The sequence below is a fragment of the Gallinula chloropus genome (genome assembly GCF_964237585.1).
Source record: "Gallinula chloropus genome assembly, chromosome: 5".
NCBI classification, from domain to species: domain Eukaryota; kingdom Metazoa; phylum Chordata; class Aves; order Gruiformes; family Rallidae; genus Gallinula; species Gallinula chloropus.
This window is the reverse complement of record NC_140090.1, coordinates 44,226,659-44,243,806: the sequence shown is the minus strand read 5'-3', so window position 1 is coordinate 44,243,806 and position 17,148 is coordinate 44,226,659. Positions and strand designations below refer to the sequence as shown.

At 46.2% G+C, this 17,148-nt stretch overlaps 1 protein-coding gene across 1 annotated transcript in view; it reads right to left on the bottom strand.

Annotated features, from left to right (window-relative positions):
• REEP3 (receptor accessory protein 3) overlaps positions 1-15,199 on the bottom strand; it is a gene marked incomplete at its 3' end in the record, with an annotated part of 41,929 nt that extends 26,730 nt beyond the window's left edge. Inside the window, exon 1 of the mRNA XM_084265616.1 lies at positions 15,126-15,199. Coding sequence (XP_084121742.1) covers positions 15,126-15,157 — 32 coding nt within the window. The 5' untranslated portion in view covers positions 15,158-15,199. The remainder of the gene's footprint in view (positions 1-15,125) is intronic.
• Positions 15,200-17,148: the final 1,949 nt, after the last annotated feature.

The window sequence follows — 17,148 nt, the reverse complement described above, 5'->3', positions numbered from 1 at the left end:
TTTTATAATTGCTAAGCATCTCCGTGTGGTACCCTCAAGCTCCAAATAAAGTGTAAGTACTATCTTTAAGAATCCTGTTCAGGAGAAAAAAAAAACAGCCTGCAATTACACAGGAAAAACCAAGACTTTCAGCCACGCCTGCCAACACTCCTGAGGGTTACAACTGGGTATTAAGTTCTGGACTAAGCCAGATATCTCCTAAGTTTTCACATCTCCAAACAAATGCTCACCTAGGCATTTTTGTACTGAATGTTTGTTTTTCAAAGGCACTACACTAAACAAAGACTTTCTTTCCAGCACCTGACAGAATTTAGTTCCAGCTTGCTACCTGACAACATTCAGATAGACAACACTAACCCTAACAGCCTACATTGTAATTACCTGATAACAGTCTTTTACAGATTTTAGTTACATTTAGACCAAAACATTAGTCTGCTAAAAGAGACAAAGCTCCTGAACCTCACACCAAACTGTATCCTACTTTTTTTCCATCCACAGCCTTGGGCAAGGAGCAGAGAAAGTCAAATAAATCCTATTAGGAGAACAAGTCTGCTAACAGCAGCAAATCTTCAACTCAGCAACTCCTTTAGCAGATTACAGTTACCAAAAGGCAGGAATGAGATCAGAAACAAATCTGTTACAACCTTCATAGCATTCTTACACAGAGACTATTCCCAAAAGTCATAGAAGAAAAAAAAGTCTTAAAGAACATACCCAGAACTACTAACAGATCTGAATAAAGCACGTTATTGAGCAGAGCAAAGAGGCTATTAACTTTCCAGCTTAGGAGGCTGGAATTCTCCAAAGCAGCTGCCAGATTCTTCCACAGCACAACATAACCACAAGACAGACATATAACTCCAGCAGTCCAAAATCACCTTAAACTCCCATGGGTACCAACCCCACCAGAAAGTGGGACTTGCCTACATCAGGAACATTTATATATTAAGTCCTAAGTGTAGTAATTGCAAGCAGTCTGGTTGGAGACAATTAAGCCTTTTCTCCAGTGCAGAGCTCCAGTCTTCATCACTCTTATCCTACCAAACCATGTTTATAGAACACTACTATATCGACTTACCCCAAAGCAGAGAATCTGTTGCCAGGTGCTCTTCAAGTTTTCTCAACAGAAAAATACAGCCCTGCCTGAACCTTGAAATAAGTCTAGTATACAAAATAAGTCTACAGCATAAAATCAGGACCTTCCTTACCTGCCATTACGTTAAGTAAAATTTACCTTAAAAAGTATTGAAAGCACTGGAAACTCCCACAGCATTTTCTAGGTTACCTGTTACTCATTCCACTTGCTAACACAAAACCCTACATACCACGCTGAAGATCACAGAGTGGTCTTAATTAACTTGATAGCGCATCTAATGTGTTTATAGGTATCTCATTCAGCAAGGATCCACCTTGGATTTGCAGGTCTCTGCCTACATTCAGCTTGCGGTCCATGCTCAGTTCACTGCGGCAGCAATACAGCCCTACCACAGGTCCCTGGAGTTCCCCTCTCTCAGCAATGAACCTACTGAGCCTGTGTCCCCACAGCTCTCTGAGGGGTGGTCTGGAACAAGGTACTGCTAAAAAAGCCAAATCCAGGCTGTTCTCTCTACTGGGTCAGCCTGGAGACTATCTTCCACATAGACACACCGCATCAGTGTTCTAACATCACAGCTTTCCCAATAGCCCACCAACTTGTGCGTGTCTGGGGCCCACCAACTTGTGCGTGTCTGGGGCCCACCAACTTGTGCGTGTCTGGGGCCCACCAACTTGTGCGTGTCTGGGGCCCACCAACTTGTGCGTGTCTGGGGCCCACCAACTTGTGCGTGTCTGGGGCCCACCAACTTGTGCGTGTCTGGGGCCCACCAACTTGTGCGTGTCTGGGGCCCACCAACTTGTGCGTGTCTGGGGCCCACCAACTTGTGCGTGTCTGGGGCCCACCAACTTGTGCGTGTCTGGGGCCCACCAACTTGTGCGTGTCTGGGGCCCACCAACTTGTGCGTGTCTGGGGCCCACCAACTTGTGCGTGTCTGGGGCCCACCAACTTGTGCGTGTCTGGGGCCCACCAACTTGTGCGTGTCTGGGGCCCACCAACTTGTGCGTGTCTGGGGCCCACCAACTTGTGCGTGTCTGGGGCCCACCAACTTGTGCGTGTCTGGGGCCCACCAACTTGTGCGTGTCTGGGGCCCACCAACTTGTGCGTGTCTGGGGCCCACCAACTTGTGCGTGTCTGGGGCCCACCAACTTGTGCGTGTCTGGGGCCCACCAACTTGTGCGTGTCTGGGGCCCACCAACTTGTGCGTGTCTGGGGCCCACCAACTTGTGCGTGTCTGGGGCCCACCAACTTGTGCGTGTCTGGGGCCCACCAACTTGTGCGTGTCTGGGGCCCACCAACTTGTGCGTGTCTGGGGCCCACCAACTTGTGCGTGTCTGGGGCCCACCAACTTGTGCGTGTCTGGGGCCCACCAACTTGTGCGTGTCTGGGGCCCACCAACTTGTGCGTGTCTGGGGCCCACCAACTTGTGCGTGTCTGGGGCCCACCAACTTGTGCGTGTCTGGGGCCCACCAACTTGTGCGTGTCTGGGGCCCACCAACTTGTGCGTGTCTGGGGCCCACCAACTTGTGCGTGTCTGGGGCCCACCAACTTGTGCGTGTCTGGGGCCCACCAACTTGTGCGTGTCTGGGGCCCACCAACTTGTGCGTGTCTGGGGCCCACCAACTTGTGCGTGTCTGGGGCCCACCAACTTGTGCGTGTCTGGGGCCCACCAACTTGTGCGTGTCTGGGGCCCACCAACTTGTGCGTGTCTGGGGCCCACCAACTTGTGCGTGTCTGGGGCCCACCAACTTGTGCGTGTCTGGGGCCCACCAACTTGTGCGTGTCTGGGGCCCACCAACTTGTGCGTGTCTGGGGCCCACCAACTTGTGCGTGTCTGGGGCCCACCAACTTGTGCGTGTCTGGGGCCCACCAACTTGTGCGTGTCTGGGGCCCACCAACTTGTGCGTGTCTGGGGCCCACCAACTTTCCCTCAACAGCCTGAGGCATATTGTAACAGAATGGTATAAGCCTGGAGATACCAACACCACGTCATAAATTTTTTTAAAAAAAATTAAAAGCACCTCACCAAACCAACTCTCAAATCCTGTTCAAAACCAAAGGGCCCAAACGATGCAGTAGTACAAGAAATTCCAAGAAGCTAGTACTGGAAAGCAAAATAGAAAAAGTAGTAGGAACAGAAATGGTTACAAAACTCCTAGTCACTTCTCTGCGTGCCTACTTACTCATTGCTTTATTTCCATGTACATGTTTGACCACTGCTGTAATAGCATCCCGCCTATCCTGGCCCTATTTCCTGTTTACTGGGTTACTAAGCTCCAACACGTGTGCAGAACAATCAGCAGGTGAGCTTATACCTTCCCACACCAAGGGAGTGAAACAAGATACATCCATAACTCTTCCATGTGATCAAGAGCCAACACTGAAGCCCTTCAGTATAGAGTAACTCTTACCAGAGACCTTAAACTTCCCCCTAGCTCTCACCTCAAGCACAATAGCAGAATTTCATCCCTGATGGAAAATTATTCATTTCTAAAGCTACTTACGCATCCTTAGCTCTCAAAGTACATCTGAGGGAAGGTAACCTAACTAGTCCCCTAATTTCACCTACTGCTATGACCACTTAACACTGGACCAAAAGTATTTGTGGCCTCACACCAGCCACCCATGTTATCAGGCAGGACCACAGAACACTGAGGACTAGCTTTGTTCAAATAAAGTGCATCCTTGGTACTGCACTGTTCTTTTCATGTCCAGCAAGGACTGACAGCTGGATTAAAAATGCCAGTTAGAAGAAACTGACTAATTTGTTATTTTCCATTTTTTAAAAAAACCTTGAAACCAACTCTAGTTTTCAGTAGCTATTTTCTGGTTTTACTAGTACATCCATGAATCAGCTTACTCCACAGCGCAGGTGAGCAAGAACATAAAAAAGTAATTGTGGTCTTAATTAAATTTTGAGATGAAAGCTGATACCTACCTGGATGTTCAAAGAAACTGTCACATAGCGTAAACTCTACTTTAGGTGATTGTGGATTAAAAGTGTTTACAAAATGAAGGTGATTGATAGAGAAACATATGTATGAGCTTCCTAGATTTTTTTAAAGTTCTTTACACTTACTACTCAGACTCCACAACCTACACCTAGTTTTCATAAGCAATGTGATGCTCTCTATTTAGGATACTTCTGATGTGCTCCTAAAACACATCACTAACACAGAGGAAATGCTGAACAAGATTAACATGAACATTAAAAATTCAAGCATGACATGTTTAATTCTGTCTTGGGGTTTAAAGCTAAATATTTAGTTTCTTGGCCTTGATCAACTGAAGTGGAAAATGACCAGTTCTCTTATTTACCTAGTCAGGACTTGCAGCTTTATGTCTAGCATCCTCAAGACCATTTTGGAAGCTCCTACAATTTTTTAACTAGGTCTTTATTTCTGTACAAGAATACAAAGCCCTTCATATCAAGGACACAGTAGAACAATCCACAAGAGACCTTGTAAACATCCTCCATTTTACCCTAACTTGTACACTGACAAATTGTTCATTACAGTCAGTTCAACTAAGTCCTGTGAAGTCCACATCCACTTCTTGTCAAAGGTTTCTCTGCTCCGCGCCACAGTAAATTTTGGAACAAGCAAAGACAGATGGATGTTTGGAGAGCCAAAGCTAGCATAAAGAAATACAGCAAACACTATTATCTCAGTACTGCCAACCCGTGCACGTTTTTAAACAATAGTCTTAAAGCTTCAATTCTTGCAGATATCAAAGATCCCAAACCTGGTGAAGTGACCAGGTAAGAATCAGATGGGCACACGAGAACGATCTTTTATCCAGTACAGAATCATAACAAAAGCATGAAAATAATTGGTACTGCTGTTCCCCAGCTATAATAGTTGACATCTATCAGCACTGCAGCCGATAGACAGCATTTGTTTCAGCTTGTTTCTAAAATATATGAACACCACATCTCCAGAATACCCCTTTGCCCCCTGAAAACCCCCAACAAAATACAGTCTCGTTACTACAACTGTAGTTAATGTTTAAAGGAGCCTCACTCAAGGTATTTAAGTCCCAAAGCAAGCTAACTCAGTACTTTAAGGAGCAGTCATCTGTTTCATTAACTGGGAAAAGGAATTTTTCCTTGCCTGAAAGGACCCAAGGCCAGTTTTATGTTTCCTAGCACTAACTCAGATATATATATATCCTAAGTTGTAGTATCTTCAATGAAGCTGTAGAAATCATGATGGGAAGCCCATGTGTAACTGCACATTGACATCCAAGTCTCAGCTGCATGAGATGGGGAAAAATTCTTTCATTAAAGTGTTCATTTGCTTTAACCTCAGCTGGTGCACAAAGAAAACATTACCTGTTACATCCAACACTATTCGAGTTGAGCCATCTAGTACTTTCACTATTATTTTCAATATTCAAGGAAAAGCAACTTATATTGATCTCAATACTCTGAAGCTGTGCTCATTCTCAATCATTTTTGGAATTCAAACCGTTCTGCAGCTTTGGAGAATGACTGTAAAACTAGTCACTGCCCTGGAGTTTCCCCATCCTGGCCCCAGCCATTGCTTACAGTCTAGCCTCATTACCTCCATCACATCAGAATACCATACAGTTAACAACAAGAAAATTGAATTCTAATTGGATTGATACTTTGCCAACTTCACTTTTCCCCCTTACCTTGGTCCACTAGAGACTCTCATGAGTTAAAATCTACAATGATGCCATCACTCATTGCTCTAAGAAAGCACCAACATAATTTGGCTATAGGAAAGTAAAATTTAAACTAGGAGTGGTCCCAGCTAAGAATTGCTTCTGCTCATTCCAAGGAAAACCAGATTTTATTTTCGAACCCTTTGTATGTGAAAAACAAACCACACTGTGTGTAACCATACATTCATCACATGGGCTGCACTTCTTAAAGTGAGTGTTGGACACTGCTGCAGGCCACACTATATAGAATATTCATCTGCTTGGCTGGTTTTAGAGAGAAAAAGCAAAGTTCACAACCCAAAGGCTCAGAAAGCTCCTACTTAATCCTTTCATGTTTTAGAACCTAAAGGTGTTGTTGCAGGCCAGCCTCAGTGTCGTGCTGCTCCCAAGAAAATGCTGCAAAAAGACAGTAATTTGAGCAAAGCAAAGAAGCATAAGCACACAACACTAACTCTTCAAGTAAAATAATAGCCTCTAGAGAGGTTTACCCCTCTCTAGACAGCTGGGGGGGTTGTTTTTGATCAGCAGAAGTCATTAACATCTCAAGTTTTGTCTTAAAGTCCCTGACTCCCCAAATTTACGTTAATCTTATAACCTAGAAAAATATTTCTGAAGCCTCTTTAGAGCACTCAAAAGGCAAACTTCCCAGTTGTATGCAGGAAAGGGCTTCTATGAAATCTGTATTTGGCAGATACTGTTGAGATAACATCTGGATTAGTTATTCCAGAGCATACGTGTTTCCTCAATTACCACCAGTACTTAGGAGAATTCAGACACCAAGTCAAGAACCGACAACTTGCATAATCTAATACCAGACTTACTCATATAACTGCATTAGTAACTCAACCTTAGGGTGAAAAAACTGCCAGGCTAAAAAGATACTTGCATTTCCTCCCTTCTGTACCCCTGTCATTCACTGGGTTTTCTTTAGACACTCATGCATCAATTAAGTAGTTTGAGGGGTAGGCTTTGTTCTTAAAACCAGATGATGCACACTGTGCTAATTGACCAAAGGTTCATTTTTGAGATAACTCTATTAACACAAATATCAGGGGTTGGACTATATCTTGAGGTGCCTTCCAACGCCTACAATTCTGTGATTCTGTTCCTCTGTAAATATGCTTTAGAAGTAATACAAACAGGCTGAGACAGACAGAATATGTGCCTTTTCAGAAACATCACTTGCCAAATGTGAATGAAAAGCAAAGCTTTATCCATATTATCCTCTTTGTACAACCACAATTCCATTTTATTTCAAGCATGCATTCAAGATTAACTTTTACTCAAGAAAAAGCTACCACTCAAAGTTTTGCACGTAGAGCCGCAAAACAAATACTCTGTATATTGCCTCTATGGCAAGCTGACAACTGCCAAGGCAGTCATTTAAAACACGTATTTTACATTTCCGTGGCTATATTGCCTTCCAAGTAAACTTTAAGCTGGTCACTGCTGAAGAATGTGACTGGATCAGCTTCATCACCAGCTTCTAAAACAGTCTAATAGTAAATACACTTCAGTCAAGTAACACTTGAAATGCTTTTAGACATAAGGGAAACCATGTGTTCTAGAACAAAGTCCTAGTCCAGAAAAAAAATATTAGCAAGAGCAAACAGTAAGAGCACAAAGCCAAAGAATTAACTACTTCATTTTTCTAAATGTTACAGTTACTACACTATCAAAACCAATCACGATACCCCCACACCAGCAACTGTTTCCCTCTCTCCCGCTTTCCCATAGTTTTGATCAATGACTTACAATGGGGTGAGGGGAGGAAGTAACAAAACCAGACAGCAGGAGCAAAGCATGACTTCTGATTTTCCCCTTCAAGCACTGCAAGTTTCAACAGCTTTATGGGCAGAGTAAGTAAAGCATTATGTCAGACTTCTCACTTCAGGAGAAATTCTGCTTTGCGAATCCCTTAAACACTGGCTTAAAGGCTTTTGAGAGAAACCACACTTAGTTTCCAACATCAAATACAAGTTCCAACTGTCTTCAGGATATGTCAGCAGTATTTCAAAAACAACAAGCACAAGGAAAACATCCATCTAGTTAAACCCATGTCCACGTCAATGCTTGCAGACTAGCTATAAAAAACAACAGAAACAGAAGGAACGCCCTATTAGTTTGTCAGTGATAATCTGAATCAGACAGTACCACGGATGGTTGACAAAAGGCTCGATGCAGAACTAGCCATTGTGGGCTATTTTTTTTCCCCCCTCTGTGTCCAAAATTATCTCCGACTGGAGGTTCAGTGCCACCAAGGCCAGCCACATTTCAAGTCAGACTGCTCCACGAGGAAACCCAGACTCCTGTAGGTCTCATCTCATTTGCCCAGCAGTAAATTTTTTACTATCTAGTTCAACAAGTCTTTAAAATCTGGAAGACTCACAACAGAGACTGTATTCTTTTCAGCTGTAATATTTCCTTCCCGAAACACTTCATACTTTCACAGAATAGCATGGTTTGTAACTGCAAAACTTCATAACAAAGCAACAGAATAAAACCAATGGAAAACCTCAGAGAAAGGCTCACAAGGATCACAAGAAGCACCAGAACCAGAGATTTGCAACACATGTTTTTACATAGATTTTTGGAGCAGTTTTATGAGCAATTGGAAGAGAAGAAGATCATTAGGAGTAGTCAGCATGGATTCACCAAGGGGAGATCGTGCTCGACCAATCTCATAGCCTTCTATGATCTCATCACCAGCTGGGTAGATGGAGGGAGAGCAGTGGATGTCATCGACCTTGACTTCAGCAAGGCTTTCAATACTGTCTCCCATGACATCCTGATAGCAAAGCTGAGAGAGCATGGGATCGATGAGTGGACAGTGAGGTGGGTTGAGAACTGGCTGTCGGACAGGGCTCAAAGGGTGGTGATCAGTGGAGCAGAGTCTGGTGGAGACCTGTGACTAGCGGTGTTCCCCAGGGCTCAGTGTTGGGTCCAGTCCTGTTTAATATCTTCATTGACAACCTTGATGAGGGAATAGCATCCACCCTCAGCAAGTACGCCGATGATACAGAGCTGGGAGGAATGGCTGACACGCAGGAACACTGCGCTGCCATTCAGTGAGACCTGGACAGGCTGGAAAGCTGGGCAGGGAGAAACCAGATGAGGTTCAACAAAAGCAAGTGTAGAGTCTTGCACCTGGGAAGGAGTAACTGCTTGTATCAGTACAGGATGGGGGATGACCTGCTGGAGAAGAGCTCTGTGGAGAAGGACCTGGGGGTCCTGGTAGATGACAGGTTGGCCATGAACCAGCAGTGGGCCCTGGTAGCTAAAAGAGCCAATGGGATCCTGGGGTGCATCAGGAGGAGTGTGGCCAGCAGGTCAAAGGAGGTGATCCTCCCTCTCTACTCTGCCCTGGTCAGGCCCCACCTTGAGTATTGGGTCCAGTTCTGGGCTCCCTGGAATAAAAAGGACAGAGGTCTCCTGGAGAGAGTATGGAGGAGGGCTACAAAGATGATAAAGGGCCTGGAGCACCTCCCCTATGAGGAAAGGCTGAGTAAGCTGGGACTCTTCAGTCTTGAGAAGACTAAGGGGGGACCTTATTAATGTTTATCAACATCTTAAGTATGGGATACAGGGGGAATTGGCCAGCCCCTTCTCAGTGGTCTGTGGAGACAGGACAAGGGGCAATGGCTGCAAGTTGGAGCATAGGAAGTTCTGCACCAACATGCGGAAAACTTTTTCACAGTGAGGGTGACAGAGCCCTGGAACAGGCTGCCCAGGGAGGTGTGGAGTCTCCATCTCTGGAGATATTCAAGACCTGTCTGGACGCCTGTCCGTGCAATATGAGCTAGGGAGCTGCTTTGGCAGGGGGGTTGGACCCGATGATCTCTCCCTTCCAACCCCTACGATTCTATGATACTCAACCAAACTTTTTTTCTTAAATACCAGACTTTGGCTTGGGATCTCCCAGCCTCATATCAGCATAATCACAAGTCAGCTCCACATAGAAAATAACCAGGAAATACAAACTGTTCCATCAGTTTGCAGAAATGCTCAAGAGCCTGAAATATGCTTGGTCAAAATAGACATTAACTTATAGAACATGCCAAAAAGGAGATTGTTTGTTTTAATTAGAAACGCCCTTTTGTGCCAGACAATGCAGTTCTTGGTATTCCTTTATCTACAAGGCATAGGACACAGATGTGGATTTCGGCACGTTTTGTAACGGAGTACATGCCAAGATCATTAAGTAAGAATGTCAGCCTCCACAGCATGCCTCTCGTTGTGCTCCATCTGTTTGGAGTGAGCTTTAAACATACCCGCCTGCCATAGGCTGTGAACACTGACCACGCATGCTCTGTATCTACAGAAATTCATAAACATGGAAGGGGTAAAAAAAGAGCAGCTGGACTGCATAACAAGGTTAAGAAAAGGCGTGGTGGGCAGGTGAGGGGGGGGGGACTGATTTCTAACGAGCCATCGGAGGTAGTCACTTCCAACTGCACGAACTCACAGAACAGGTGCTACAAGTTTAGTCCACAGACACTTTTTGCTGTGTGTAGTAGGACTGCTTCACCAAGAGGCTGAACTATGGGAGAGAACTGCTCCCATGACTTCATTGCTCAATTATGGAAACGATTTTAAACTTTCACAGAGAAAAGACAATGCTCTTCATCCCTATACTTACACATACTTAGATTTCAACCTATAAAACTGAAGACACTTTAAAAATCCAACACCTTGTTTGATTAGAACCACTATTTCTGGCACCAGTTTAACTATGAGAAAGAATAAGCAACAGCGTGCAAGCGAGGAGCATGTTTTAACCAGTCTGGTAACATGCTGACACCCAAGACAACACTGCTTGCATCCTGCAACTTTCTATTCTCAACAGGGCACTCAGCCAGCAACTAGACAACAGCAGCATGTACTGGTGCAGTTCACTGCAACTACAAAAGCCCAGCCTCTCCTAAGCATGCTATTTTTCATTGTGGTTTGCAAAGCAGCCAGACTCACCCTGAGGCCACACAACTTTTGGACCCTGTGGAAAGTGGAGAGCAAGGAGATGAAGGGCAGGATGGCCCCTCCCAGCAACAGGCCAGCGAGATGCAGTGAAGCATAGCATGAGGTGCCAAGGATAACTCCTGGTACACAGTGACTAAAACTGAGCAGCTCTGTGGTGAGGCACACATTTCAGCACACTTCTCCATCTCAGTCCCTCATGCTATGACAGGGACACCTTCTTCCCTACAGGTACAGCACTGATTTATAGGTCTTTGAACTGGAAGGATACCGGAAGGCTTTCAGCATCCAACAGCTCTCATCTTCTTCCATATTTGAGCTGGAACTACCCTACCAGAAAAAGAGCAGGCTACAAAGAGCTGAAGAAACTCTCCCACAAGCAGCCCTTGATGATCAGGCCCTATGTAGCTGTCCCTTCTACACAGCATGTGGTAGTATAGTTATTTAATTCCATATGATGAATTACAGTTGTTTCAAGAAAATGTGTTTGACAGCATGTTGATTAGCAAACAAGAGGGTAAATATTTTTGTAGTTACTGCTTTTAATTTTAAAAAAGTTGTATTCCAATAGCAAGCCACAATCCAGGTTTACAAACAAAACATACACAGTTACACAGATCACTGCCACACTATGCCAAATATTCCTGACAACAATCCAATCGATACAACAGCTGCAGCTTAAAACTATGCATTCCAAGGTGTCTGGAGGAGTCAAAGCAGAGTAAGATAATGCCCTGGAAAATACCATGAAAGAAACAGGTCCAACCTGTAAAGTAGCAAAACCCTGAAGAGACTATTACTACTACCTACCTTCACCTCCCACTTGCCTCAGTCTTTGTCCAGCTTAATGCAGTTCCAGTTAGAGTCTAATATTAGAATGAATGAACACTTGCTGATCCTTACAATCGCACATCTTTTGCTCCTTGCAGGGCTCTAAAATGGAGTTGGGGGAAGGTCGGTATGGTAAGTACAAGCAGACAGAAAAGTAACTACTAGTACCAAAGAGAAATACATTCTCCTACCCACCACGATTCTCCAGCACTCCTGACATATACTTAAACATGAGGGTAGAGAGAGTGTTGCAAAGCAACACAGATGGGGGAACTTTCATTTTTAAGTGAGGGGGAAAAAGATAACAGATTACAGCACACAGTCTGCTTTAACAGACTGCAAGAACAAAATGGCCATCTACTTTGTATTTAGGATGCTTCACATCTTTGCTTGGCACAAGAGGATAGTCTGATCTCATCCATACCAGGCTGTGACTGACAAGTACTCAGTGTGTTTACTATTAAATACACTGTCTCAGCAACTGATGTGTACACATTTGCCCAGACCTTACAAATGAGAAGAATGAGCAATCAAAGCAGATTAAAAGTCAGGCACAGGCTGTATTACAAGTCAACCAGATGGGCAGTCACCAATCCACCTGGAGAAGTTTCCTGAGACTCTGAAAGAAAGGAGTATCGTTTTGTTGGGTTTTGGTAGTGAAAAAGGGAAAAACCTTGCACTAATCATTCTGAATACTGGTTCAATAGCCAGTGCATTTTTGAATTAATAGTGACCTACACTTAGTACAGCAACACCCCACAGACACAAAACTTTAAATTGAAAACATGTTCTAATTATCTGTTTCGAGTCATCTGCTCCTTGAGAGAAAGAAGGCCTGCAATTAGCACAAGGTAGTTCACACATTGAAATGCCTAAGCATAATAGCATTTAGAGAGCAAAGGAAAAAGATTTCATTAAAACAAAATTCTGCTGAAGATTATTACGTGGAGTGGTGAATTTGAACCGCTCCCTGTTTCCTGTGCATGAGTCTTCAAGACAATTCACATGCAATTAAGAATTCTAATTCTCCACTAACTTAATTTATTCGCTCCTTAAAGCTTTACACAAACTATTTTAGTGGAGTTGATTGACCCCAAATTGCAAACTTTGAAACCGTATCAGAAGTCAGTTTGCTTGGGACATGTGCCCAAAGAAATCCCCCACGTCAAAAATCAGCAGAGGGCACTGTGACATGCCCACAAATTAATATTTTACTGCTCTTTTGGCCCTGAATAAAACAGTAGGTCAATCAGGAGAGGTGACTTCTCCTGCATCCAAAGCAACCAATTCTCCTTCCAGTCACCACTTCAGAGAACAGGCTGCCCAAACACGAGAGCTTCCAGGACTTGCTACAGACAGCATAGAATATCCATAGCTCATATATGCAACCAAAAGTCACCAGACAAAATTAAAAGACTAAGCAAGAGTCAGGTCTTAGCTGCTGCACAGTAGTTAAAAAGCATTTCCTTCTTTCTTACAGGGTTTAAGAAAAAGGTAGGGTAGACCTTCCAAGTGCATGACACACTAGTCGGAGAGTCACTGGAACAGGTATGTCTGGAAAGAGACCAGGAAGGAAAGCATATCAAGTAGAGGAAGCCAGCATAATGGACACAGAGAAAGAGAGGACAAGGACAACAGTAAGTTAAGACTGCTTACATCCAACCCCACAGATTTCTGTGCTGCTTCCCACCTTCCTTTTCCATGTGAAGTTTACTTTATTACGCAAAATTAAACAATAGTCTCAAAGCTGTCCAAATTCTTGCTTAATACTTTCTCCTTCCTGGGAAGCTGAACACTTACAAATTAGTTAATTCCCATAGCCAGGGAACAAGGAGAGAGGAAGGTGGAGAAGATTTATAAATACAACTAAGGACTCCCTTTTTAGCAAAAAAAATTAGGACACACAAATGAGAGCCCAGTGGCAAGCAGAAAACCAAGCTCCACAGAACTGCATAATACCTGTCCTCTACTGCTTTTTGTATTAAGTTTACAGATAGCTCCTCTCTCAGTCTCTATGCAGTTGGTTAGGCCCACAGAGGAGCGAATCCTCAAATCACAAATACAATCCTACAGGAATCCTTCAATGGAAAAAAACAACTAACTTCAAAGGAATCTAGTCCTTAGAAACCAAAGGTGCTCACCATCGCTGATAGTACTCCCACAACCAACACAGTCTAAGTTGATAGAAGTCCTCTGGCTGGTGCTTTTGCATAACAAAATAGAAACGAGTTCAGCAGCTACATCTGATGTACCCAAAGTAAGCACATGCCTCTTCCCTCTAGTGCTGCGTATAGCCCATAGGAAAACCACACTGACGGAGTATGCCAACAGTAACTCTTCCCACAGCCTCCCTCTTCCAAACCCATGTCATTCTTTGCCAAACCTGGAACGTGATGCTCTAGTTCACAAGTTTCAACTACAAGACAAGTCTCAGGGAAGGCCAGAAGAGAAAGAAGGTAATGAGATTGCAGCAGGAAAACCTACATGGCAGTATAAGAAGACTTCCTGACAACAAATAGTCTTTGGATTAAGTTATACCAGATAGCATAAGGGGGGGATGCTTGTCAGCAAATGAACAGGGAAATCCTATCACGCCCTGCTTTGGGTCATACACTCCTGCAACAGACTTGGCACCGATTCAGACGTTTGCTGGACTGCTTTGTGAGCAGATTCACACCGTCTGTCTGGCAAAAAGTCACACACAGCAAACCTCAGCTCAAGCAACCCAATAAACACTGGAGCTCCCACGAAGGAGCATGAATAAGACTAAGTTGCTCAAATATCACTTGGTATTTATTTTACAGAGGCCAGTGCATGATAACACCGCCAACCTCTCTCTTCATCAGCCTGTATCCACCACAGTTCCCAGCGCTCTCCTAGCCCCTTCAGCTCTGCCGCCAGTTAGGAAGTTAAACGGTTACCAGACGCGACAGGTTAATCGGGATCCATTTACAAGCAACGCCCGTAACGTACGTGAGGGGCACCACCGCGCTACCTGCCTGGCTCCGCAGCCCTCGGGAACACGCACCCACAGCGCGGAACGGGCGGTGCTCACCACAACAACCCACCCGAGCCCGCTGCCGGTTCGGCGGGCGCTCCTGGGACCACCGGGCAAGCGTCCCTCTTGGGCAGAGCTCCGGCTACCTCGCTTCTTTCGGTTGATGGGGGGAGCGCCCTGCAGCAACTCAACCCCAACCAGGGGGTGTCTTCGCACGGCGCTTTCAGGCCGCCGGTTGATGCGGCACTGCGGCGCTTCCGCTCGGGCACCCGCGCCCCTCATCACCCCGGCAGCCCAGGTGGGCCCGCGCGGCCCCCGCCGCGCCGGAGGAAGCCGCCCTCCGCCCCCCCTGCGCCGCGCCGGAGCGGCTATGCCGGCCGCAGCCCTACGGCAGCTCAACGGCCGCACGGGGCACCTACTGAGGGGAACGGAGATAGAAAGAAAGAAAGGACCGGGCCCAGCCGACCCGGCCTGCCTGCCGCCGCCCCCAGCCCTCCCACGGGAAAAACCGCGGCCCGCTCCCCCCGGCCAGACACTCACACGACGGCCCGCGAAATCATCCAGGAGACCATCGCGGCTGCAGCACCTCGTCCCAGCCGGCCGGGCCCAAATGGCTGCAACCCGGCCCCCATCTGCCTCATTGGCTCGGCAGCCGCGCGCATGCGCCCTGGCAGCGAGAGGCGAGGCGGGTCGGGCTGCGTTGTTTACACCGACGGGGCGCCTGGGCGTTTGTCCAGGTTCTTGGACACGGATCGTGCCTCCCACCCGCGGCTGAGTACGGTTCATCCACCACCCCACAGCCGTGCTGTCTATTTGAGGCCGGCGGTGCACAAAGACGGGCTCTGCACGGTCCCCGCCGGGGCGCCGCACGGCGGTAGGAGCAGATGTAACCGCGACCGCGATAACGTGCTCGTTCTCCTCATCTCCTTCCCGCGCAGCCAGCCGCCAAAAAGGCGGGTTGGGACGCTCACGCCTCGCCTTCGCGTCTTCCTTGCCTTCCCCGTGTGCTGCAGGAGCTGTACGGGAAAGCTAGTTTCACGGAATTGAGTGGCACAGCGTGTGCCTTGCTGCCCCCGAGTTGCTCGCTCGCTGTGGGACAGGGAGCTGAGCCCCCTGCGTGTGCTGGAGGGGTTAGGTGAGGGCTCGGTGCGTTGCCCGGCTGTCACGGGCTGAAGACGTCCCTTCAGAGCAGAGCTACAGAGAGAGATGACTCCCCTGGGCTCCAGTGCCCGGCTGAGCCGGGGAGGGAAAGTGTCTCGTCTACTCCATACTTGTTTACAAGTGCTCAGACACAAAGGGTGTCTAAGGACTCACCCTTATGTGGACCGTGCAGACAGCTATGTGCAGTTGACCCAAAACTTCGAGTGACCAGGAGGATACGTGTGGGAAGGATTAGTGCCTGTGTGCTCTCTTTCCTTCATTCCTTCCCTACATACCTTGTTCCTGGCTGCTGCCCAAGGCAGGACACTAGGCAAGACAGTTCACAGCATGACCCAGGCCGGATGCTCTTGACAAGCTCGTGGTCTGGCAGGTCGAGACATGCAGAAGCTGACTGCTCCTCGACAGCTAATCCCTCACAATCCATCTCTGCGTACCTGCTGTACACTTCGCACAGAACTGCTTGTATACATAAAAGGACAGTATTTAGCTGAAAGAGACTGTTCTGTAATTTTTCAGAAGACATTGTAGAGAGTTCTGCCCATGCTATTGCTGGAAACACTCAGCTTTACTCTTCTGACACTGCTAAACGTACAGACCGGTACCCAAAGCGATAGATGCCGATGCTACTGAATACAGCACTCTGCCGTTGAGGTAGAGAAAGAGGAGGTTACTATTTTCAGCACCATTCCTGCTGACTCTTGCAGTGGATGACACACCAAGGTCAGCATCACAGTCTGTAGCATTAATTAGTTCTTAACACGCCTTTAAGTGAGGATAACGGGTAGTTTTCCTGCCTGACATACAGTGGGAAGAAATGGCTTCATCTTTGTAAGCTGTTGTCTTAATCAGATGAGAGGTGCAAGGTGAGCGCAAGATGGTTTCTGTTCCACAGGCAAGCACCAAAATTTCTCACCACCTCGAGTCCACTAAAACCCAGCCACGGGTGTCCTGGCTCCTCTGCAGCATTCAAACACAACACTTACAGTCCAGGGGCTATACATGACTTGGGAAAGAAAGAGGAGGGGTAAATAACAATTGGGGAATATTTCCACAATGACAGTGTTTAGAAGCAGTTGTATACAGTGAAATTTGAAATGGGACAGCATACAACAATATAAAAATGAACTTTATTTTTACTATACAGAGATTTGTGTCTCCTTAACCTACCTCTGTAGGGGGTAACCAGTGCAGAAAGAGGAAGAGAAGAACTGGTTTGTGGGCAATTTGAAGTACACCGCTCAGCCATCTTCCTTCTGAAACAGGCCTAACCTGAAGGCATTCTTCATTGCGTTCCATGAAAGGAGAAATCTGAACTGCTGCTTGTGTTCTCCTTGAATAGAAAACCTCTCCAGAGGTACAGTGTACAAAGCCAACTTGCACAGCACAGCATTTGAATTATAAA